Consider the following 9,178-nt stretch of genomic DNA (forward strand, 5'->3'; position numbering starts at 1 on the left):
TTATTGATCATAAGGGTGGTGAGACATCAGAACAGGTTGCCCAGGGAGGTGGTGGAAGCCATGCATGTTTTCAAGGCCAGGCTGGATGTGGCTCTGAGCAAGCCATGGCAGGGAGGTTGGAGCTGGATGTTTCTTGTGGTCCATTCCATTCCTGACAATTCTGTGTTTCTATGAAGTATTTGAAGCCTCTGGTGTATCTGCCAACAGCAGGGCTTTTTCTAAACCAGTGTACTTCTATGGGCTGTCTGAGGGTATTTGTTACATCTTGGAAAAACAAGTGAATGCTCCACTCCTACATCTGGTTCCATTTCTTTCTGTGAAGCCAATTCTTAGTACAGTGTTAGAAAGAGACAAGTACAATCACCTCAACTTACTGTGTTACCTCCACATAGGACTGAAAAGAGGACTGCGGCTATGTTGGAGCTATAGGTATGTAGCTCACTGAGGAATATCCACATGCTCAAGTACCTCTCCCACCAGTTACTGCCAAACCACTTACAATTATCAATCTCTAATTCAAGAAATGAGATTTCTAAACTTCTGCAGTAATAGTCTCACATTCAGTTTTTCTCCTCTAACAGCAACTGATAGCCGCTGAACTCTTCAGTTGGCTGAAGTGCTCAGAAGTGCAGCTTTGGGTGGAAGCCCATGGCCACTGTCACCAAACAGGTTTAGGAAGACGGGCTAAACATACAGGAGAAGGCAGTTTTACTTACCACTGTCTACAGCCTCAACCTCTCGATCTATTGCATCCCTGATCATTAGTGGGTGGATAAAGAACTGTGCCCACCTATGAAATAAAAAAAAAAATCACACATTTTTCTTCAGCTTCTATTGAAGGAGGGCATCAGCCCAGCAATTCAATCCAGCATGTACTATTTTAGTTTATAAAGTTGCCTGTCTCACTACAGATCATGTTTCTTGACTCTCCTGTCTTGAGGAACACCAAACACCAGCTGTGCGACACCAGCAAAAACCAGAGGGCAAGGTTTCCCTGTTCACCGAGTGGGGATGTACCAGTTGACACAGCAGGACATGACACTAATGGGTGCAGGACTGCCTGCCCTTACAACCCACAAATAGTCATACCGGGTCAAGACAAATGATCCACCTCGTCTGGTTCCTGCCTCTGACAGGGACCAGTATCAGATGCTTCAGATAAAATCCTCAGCTGTTCCTGAGAAGCAACAAAACTGGGCAATGAATTATTGATTTATGTCCTGAAATGTAGTTTTCCAATATCTAACTTTACTATCTACTATAAAAGTCAGTGCTGTCATCTAGATACATCTCTTCTCCTGTACTCATCGAGAGCAGAGCAATGGAAAGGGACTGCAATGAAGGCTCTGCAGAAGGCTGCCAGAGAATCTAGAAAGTGTTTAATTTGCAGAGTTTTTTAGTTGATGCATTGAAGTGATTACAGCATGAGGTCAACAATAACACATGGCTGGCAGCTCAAAAGAGACAGGACCTCACTGAGCTAAAGACTACTGTAAGGTGATCCTATGTGATCTGGTCTAGATGATGCTGCTCTGGCCAGGGGAGTGGACTAGATGATCTTCTGAGGTCCCTCCCAGCCTCTGACATTCTGTGATTCTGTGATGTCTTCCAGTCTCTTTAGATCCCCAAGTGTTTGAATGACCAGAAATCATAAGCACCACCCATTTAGATTTTTTCATGAGATGCTGCTCTACAGGATTCCTCATTTCTGTCTTTCACCTCCACTATGTTAGCTGCTGTGACAGATTGCAATTACATTTCCTGATTTGTTCATACTTTCAAATATCTAAAAAATATAGACTAAAGTGCAAATAAAAACTGAATTTGCCCAAGTGAAGTAAAATTTAGGCAACATGTGCTGAAGCGTGCAAACACTTATCCTTGGTGTCACCACAGGAATCTGTTTTGTGGAAGTGAAGTGACAGTGGAGGCTGCCCTCCCACAAGGATACTCAGCCGCCACGCCTCATGGGCAAGTCATCTCCTTTCACCCAAGGAAACCATGCCAACAGGTGGACCTCTGCTGTCCCAATATATCCCACAGCACAGGGGAACACACCTAATACTTCTGGCAAGAGAGATGCACTTAACTGAATAACCTGTATCAGGAGTACAGTATCTTTCTGAGGCACACCTTGTATTGCAGTTCTCAAGGCTGCTCTCCCACTCTCCATGAGGGCTTATACTCGGGAACAAACAACTCAGAAAAGCCACCAATTCTACCAGGACAGGTACTTCAAAGGACAAGTTCTGGGGATTCTGAGAGCACTGCCCCCCTAAACAGCTGCCACACTGCATCAGATTTATCCTCACACTAATGCTACTTAAAAAAAAAAATCCCAAAGCATGAAGGCTTAGACACGGATCCTAGACAACCTCACTGCACTGGCACTGTCTCCCAGACATTAACCTGCCCAAAGGGAAATAGTATTTCCATGGATCCAATAGCCACAGTTGTAGGTTGAGTACCCATGGACGTTCAGCAACAGCTTTCATCATCCCAAAACAAAGAACAACTACACCCAAGCTCCTGAGGCACAAAAACATTCCTGAACACCTAAATCACCATTCATGTGAGGTTACCTGTCCAGTGCTTCTCTGAAGTACTTCCTCTGCACATCAAACTGGAAGACCGTCCGCTCACAGTCGGTCGAAGCATTGTCACTGCCCCCATGTGTCTTCAGAAACACATCGAACCCATTCTCATCTGGGTACTTCAAACTGCCCATAAAAACCACTGGAAAAAAAACAAAACAATCCAGAAAATTAGCAAGGTGACATTAATTTGCTGTTTCTAATGGCAGCTACAGCTATTCTTCATCAGCACAGTGCTACCTACAGCTGACTCACAGCTCACATGCAGAGGTTAACTACTAAACTGCAACAGACGGTGTCCTCTACCCAGTGACTGCTGTAACCTGCCTTCAGCAGGGGGCCCAAGGAAACTGCAAACAGCAGCGCCTTTCTAGGCATGCTTGGCTTCCTAAGTCAAGGCCTGGATTTTGAGATAGATTTGGACAGAAATCTCATGTGGTTCCTGGGCCTGTTTTACTTACACATCAGTCTTTGCTAGAGACAAAGGTGTGCAGCTCCAGCCTAGTTCATAAAGCTATTGGTAACACGCACATTTAACAGAGAACAGCAAGGTGCACCTGAACACACAGCCGGACAGGCAGTGTGAGGCACCTTCTCCTACAGTGAGAGTCCCTCACAAATCAGTACTTTTATAAAAATAAACATTTATTTAACTAATGAAAATAAATGACAGAGTAGCTGATGTTATACTAAAAGACCACAGAAATTCAGGGCTAGACAGCAGTTATTTTTCACTGAAGCAGGAGAAGCTGAAACAGGAGCAAACACATACTATGTTCCAGGAAGTGTGCTAATCCAGGCAGGTCTTCAGGATCAGAGAAGCTGCCAACAGCAATGCAGAGGGCTGCTGCGGACTAGAGAAAATAAAACACTCTCAGGAAGAGATGCTTCAAGAAACACTTCAGGAAAATGACAGAAGTACAAGATAAATCAGTCAGGACATGCACAATACAAAACTCTAGTTCGAAGGCCTAATCACAAGGTTTCAAACCACCAGAAAATTCCCCGTATGTTTTTTCACCCTACAGCTTTAAGCACTTACTTGCTTCTCTGTACAGCCTCTCTTTCTTGCTTCTTCAGCTAGCTCTTCTAATTCACTGTCATCAGGATCATTGAAATCCTCATTATCTGCATCACTGTCCTCATCCTCCTCATCACAGTCCTCATCATCAAAACCTTCTCTGCCATCTTCGATCTCAGCTCCAGAGTCTTCATCTTCATTGCTTTCTTCTTCAGATCCATCAGTCTCATCTTCCTCCTCCTCCTCAGACAAAGCAGCCGGAGCACCGTCCAAGTAATTCAAATCCGAAATCAGAAGTGCAGATAAGCCATTCTGCAGTTTGATATACCTGAAATAACAATTATTTACAGTGAATGTGTTCATTTCCCAAACCTCAGTTTTCAGAATTGATAAAATTTCTGTATTTTCTGTAACAGTTCTTCTGCTATTCCATAGCTACATGAATAAGAAAGGTGTATTTCAAGGGAACAGCAGAAGCCCTTCTCCCCACAAGGTCAGGGAGGCTGATTTAGGCTTTCATTTCTCTCTTTCTCCCTCAAATATTTAAGCTGCTAACACTCCCTCAAGATGCCTGTTCTCAGAAGATGCAAACCCAAACTTGAACAGCCCATTATGCTTGGCAGACTCTTGGAAACATAGGATGTAACACAACTAAGATCTTAGTCTTTGCCTCCAAACAGGCCCCAGAGACTCAACTGTATTTGACTTTATCAAAGTTTTTGATTAAATGAGGCCCATAGACACTGCAGGTATGTGTCAGAAAGATCTCCTCAGCAGGCTTAAAATAAGCCCCAGTGGGTTGGTTGAATTACTACCAAAAAGTATCACACAGAGTTCTCTCTGCATGTACATGCACACATAGAGTTTCTCATGCACCTGTGTGCATATGGGGATAAAAAGCGCCACAAGCCTTCTGTTCAGCACCATTCTACAACTTTTCAGGCTGAGGAATGCAAGCACCAATGCTCTGCACTGTAAGATTTCTCAGCAGCATCAGATTCACAGCAGATCAGCAGTAGCCAGTGACGAGTTGTCCAGTTAGCCAGAGTGCCCCTCCAGGAGCTCACGCTGGCTAGTGCTCCAGTTGCAAAAGGCAGGAATGCTAGATCAGAAAACACCTGATTCAACCAAAGAACCAGTGTGATGTGGACAGGTTGCATCTGATCCATCTAGCATAAATCAAACGCATGGCACATCCCAAGCCCAGAAAAAACAGGGTTACAAAGCACATCTGTAGCAGACCAGACCCGTGCCACATGCCCACTGCTGTCACCAGGGAGCAGGCGCTCTGAAGCAGATTCCAGCTCAGGCTACATGGTGAGCACCCAAAAGGAAAAATAAGGTATATTTTGCACTTTCCAACTCCATGGCTGCCAGTGCTTCTCACAAGCCTCATTCACAGTTTCCACGATGAAGTGTCAATGTTTGCCAGCAATGTGCAATTAGCAATATTCCAATTCCAGTTACTAAGTTAGCGTAAGTTTCAGCTTTTTCCTAGAGCTTCAGGCCATCTGCTATGGCTGTGCAGACCACAGACCAGCTTGGAAACAAACTGCTCCAAAGACTTCTCTCCCAACTGGATTTCCTGGGCATGTATTCAGAGGAAAGAGGTAAAGGGTGTATTGCGACAAGAGCTAAGCAGTACTCAGACAAAGGAAAAATCCCACCCTTCTTGGACTGCTAAGTCTACGAAACAGGCTGAAGAACAAATGTTCAGTAGCTGGGTTAAGTCTGTCAATTTTCACCACTCATCCAATAGGAACTGTCAGCACCTACTCCAGTCAGTTTCACAACCACTGACACACCCGTCGTGCCTGCTGCAGGCTTGCTGAGCAGCACAGGTTTGTCCCTACCAAAAGCACAAGGGAAAACTCAGTCCATGGTGCACAAGTTGCTGTGACTGACTGCAGAGGCACAGATAGTACCAGATGCATGGTCATGTCTGGGTACAAAGTCAATCATCCAGGCATTGTGAAAGCCTGTTTGCATCCTATACATGTCACACCATGCAGGTGTGGCACTTCTGAGTGCACAACAGAGGTATGAAAAGCAGACGCACTGTACACCAGGTGCTTCAGCCTCCCAGGAGCTCAAAGCAAGAGGCCCAGAGAGTGGCAAGTCCCTGCTGCTGTAATCACCACCTTCTACATCTCAAGTTTTCACAAAGAACACAAGCTGGCCGGTGACAAACAGACAGGCATGGGAAAGAGAGACCAGAAGAATAACTTGCCATAAAGCTCTTTAGCCAGGTGTATCCTGGAGCTTCTGTTGATCCTTTCCAAACAACTCCATTAATGCAGCAAACGATACTGATTTTATGTTAATTCACCTTCGGCCTCACAAACGTTACACACTGGGACAGAAAACACGTGGCACCAAGGCAACAACTGAAGTAAGCCACTGCTAGAAGTTATCAGATTTCACTTCAGCAGAATCTAGAACAGTTTAGGTTATACTGAGCAGAGGCAGCAACTGGCAAGGGTGTTCTTTACTTTTTCCACATTTCAGTCCACTGGAAAAGGACAAGTGTAACCAATACAAGAGCATCAACTAGTGTGCACAACACAGACTAAAAATGTAACCAGGCAGCAATAGAGGCCAGCATGGCCCAGCTACTCTTCTGAGGGGAACTTCCTTGCTGTAAGGGTCCCCGTGCACTGGAATAGGCTTCCCATAGAGGTTGTGGAATCTCCTTCTCTGGAGATTTCCAGGACCTGTCTGGATGAGTTCCTTTGTGACCTGAACTAGCTTGCATGGTCCTGCTCTGGCAGGGGGGTTAGACTCAATGACCTCTTTGGGTCACTTCCAACCCCTGATGTCCTGTGATCTGTGAAAACAGCCAGTGGTGGTCTTCAATGGATTTTCCTGAGCTTCATCACCATGCCGCTTCAGGTAGCAAAGGCAGATATTTCTTAAGCTGGCAGCATCTGTAACTCTAGAATTTGCAGAAAGACAAGGATCCCACAAAGCAGGAGATGAGTAAGAAAACCAAAAGCTACCCAACTCCCACTCTTTCCATCACCATGCCTGCAGTAAAGAGCCCACAGCCAAGATGCCAGAAGCAGCAACGGGAATAGGAAGCCTCCCATGTTGCAGTCTCAACTTCAAGCCCCATCATACTCTGCTCCAGTTAGAACTTTCATTTTTTAAGCTGGCATGATTGCATGGTGTGAATAGCAGCAGTAGGTTCAACTCAGCCCATGATAGAATGCCATACAGAGAGGCAGGCAGAGATCCAGAGAAATCAGAAATGGAGTAGGACAAGAAAGGAGGGAGCAAGTTTCTGCCTAAGCCAACGGGCATGGTCTTAACACAGCCAGCAGGGAACTCCGCTGTCAACCAATGTCACCACCAATCCAGAATTCAGTTCCAGGCTTAGAGAGATTCTCAACTGGCTGCACAGATCAGACATTGCGGAGAATGAACATCAAAAAAAATCATCTTTAACACAGGCTGAATAATCTTCTGCCAAAAAGGAAGTTACCAACAGCATTCCTTCAAGAATGACTCAACAGCTCAACCTCCATTCACATTGAATGCCTCACTGTGAGACGGCCAGAGAAGCCAGACACAGGGAAGGTGAAGGTGATGGTGATGAATCATAGAATCAACCAGGTTGGAAGAGACCTCCAAGATCATCCAGTCCAACCTATCACCCTGCCCTATCCAATCAACTAGACCATGGCACTAAGTGCCTCATCCAGTCTTTTTCTTGAAGACCTCCAGGGACGGTGCCTCCACCACCTCCCTGGGCAGCCCATTCCAATGGGAAATCACTCTCTCTGTGAAGAACTTCTTCCTAACATCCAGCCTATACCTACCCTGGCACAACTTGAGACTGTGTCCCCTTGTTCTGTTGCTGGTTGCCTGGGAGAAGAGGCCACCCCCCACCTGGCTACAATGCCCCTTCAGGTAGTTGTAGACAGTAATAGGATCACCCCTGAGCCTCCTCTTCTCCAGGCTAAACAGGCCCAGCTCCCTCAACCTCTCCTCACAGGATTTGTGCTCTAGGCCACTCACCAGCTTTGTTGCCCTTCTCTGGACATGTTCCAGCACCTCAACATCTTTCTTGAATTGAGGGGCCCAGAACTGGACACAGTACTCAAGGTGTGGTCTGACCAGTGCTGAGCACAGGGGAAGAATAACCTCCCTTGTCCTACTGGCCACACTGTTCCTGATGATGGTGATCATTTTCGCAATTTATGGGTATCACTTCGAAATATAAAACGAAAACACAAGCGAAACGGCAGCATAGAAGTAATTTTTGTCTCAAACCACAGCCATATTTATTACACATTGGAAGCTCATCCAAACCGGAAAGATTAAGACTTTTTCAAAGTCACTACCTGCATTTTGCACTTCAGCAAACGGAAGCTGCCTGAGCAAGGGCTGCAAACTAACGATTCAGTACTGCTGCGCCCTGAACATGTAGTGCCATAACAAAGTCTTTAAAGAAGTCATTTTTTTTCCTTCCTACGCAAGTCCCACCCCATCACCGTAAACAAACCAGACGGCCCATTTCAGAAGAAACACCCCGAGGAACCCCTGCCTCCATTTCCCACAGAGAGGCCCCCGAACTACCCCGGCCAGGAGTACGAGTCCAGCTTCTAGCACCTGAGGTTACAGCTCCGTCAGCGTGCTCGGGACACGGGGCAGGCTGACACCCAGCCTCACACGCTCCCGCACGCACCATTCCCGCCGGCCGGGTCCGGTTCCCCGTTGGCAGGCGGGGAGACACCACCCCAGCCTTCGCCAGAGACCAGCCGGAGGCTGTCTCATGTTGTCTTGTTCCCCCTCCCCCCTGCCCTAGGCCTTCCCCTGCTTCTGGGACAAGACTCGGCGCCGCCAGCCCCCACCTGTACTGCTTAGGGTCACTAGGAGACTTGACGATGTCAGGGTCGCCGAGATTGGTACCGGGACCAGCGTCCCTGCGGTCCTCCTCTTCTCCATGAGGCGAGCGGCCTCTGGCGTCGCGACTGCTCTCTCCGGCCTGCTGCCCCACCGCCAGATCTGGGCGGCTGTAGCTGGACGTCGTCTTGTTCCTACCGGGCATGGCGGTCGCACCGCACCACTGCAGGTGAGCAACGGCACGCAGCAGCTGGCCGTGCACCGCCAGGCCGCGGGCCGCCGCCGCCGCCCGCACTGCTCGGCCGCCCCGTGCGAAGGCGGCCGCGACACTACGCATGCGCCACCCCCGGCGGCCGCCCTGGCCCCGCCGCCAGCCGGTCAGCTTCCGCCGCACGAGGAAGTAACTGTGACGAGCGCGAGGGCCGCGGAGCGCACCACTCAGCGCCCGCCGCTGCGCCGGGGGCGGGGAACCGACCAATCCCAGCCCCCGCTGGATCGAGGGACGGCTCTGATTCACGGAGAGAATGCTGGCAGCATGGGCAGGGAGAAGGAAACCGTAAATGGGAACAGAGGCGGAGAGAAAGGCAGCTCCTTGCATCAGCCAGGCCGGGAGGAAAGAAAACCCGAGAGCAGGAGGGGAAGCCCGGAAGAGCGGAGAGAGAGACCAGGAACTCCTCTCTGTCCCTTGCCGGTCCGGCATTAATGCCTCCCTGCT

At 48.1% G+C, this 9,178-nt stretch overlaps 1 protein-coding gene across 1 annotated transcript in view; it reads right to left on the reverse strand.

The window, feature by feature from the left end:
• The window catches only part of NRDC (nardilysin convertase), a 31,357-nt gene extending 22,179 nt beyond the window's left edge, over positions 1–9,178 (reverse strand). Inside the window, exons 1-5 of the mRNA XM_064147350.1 lie at positions 8,472–9,178; positions 3,637–3,943; positions 3,367–3,448; positions 2,583–2,736; positions 717–790 (exon numbers count right to left, since the gene is read on the reverse strand). Coding sequence (XP_064003420.1) covers positions 717–790; positions 2,583–2,736; positions 3,367–3,448; positions 3,637–3,943; positions 8,472–9,163 — 1,309 coding nt within the window. The 5' untranslated portion in view covers positions 9,164–9,178. The remainder of the gene's footprint in view (positions 1–716; positions 791–2,582; positions 2,737–3,366; positions 3,449–3,636; positions 3,944–8,471) is intronic.

The sequence above is a fragment of the Pogoniulus pusillus genome, chromosome 8, assembly GCF_015220805.1.
Source record: "Pogoniulus pusillus isolate bPogPus1 chromosome 8, bPogPus1.pri, whole genome shotgun sequence".
Classification (NCBI taxonomy): Eukaryota; Metazoa; Chordata; class Aves; order Piciformes; family Lybiidae; genus Pogoniulus; species Pogoniulus pusillus.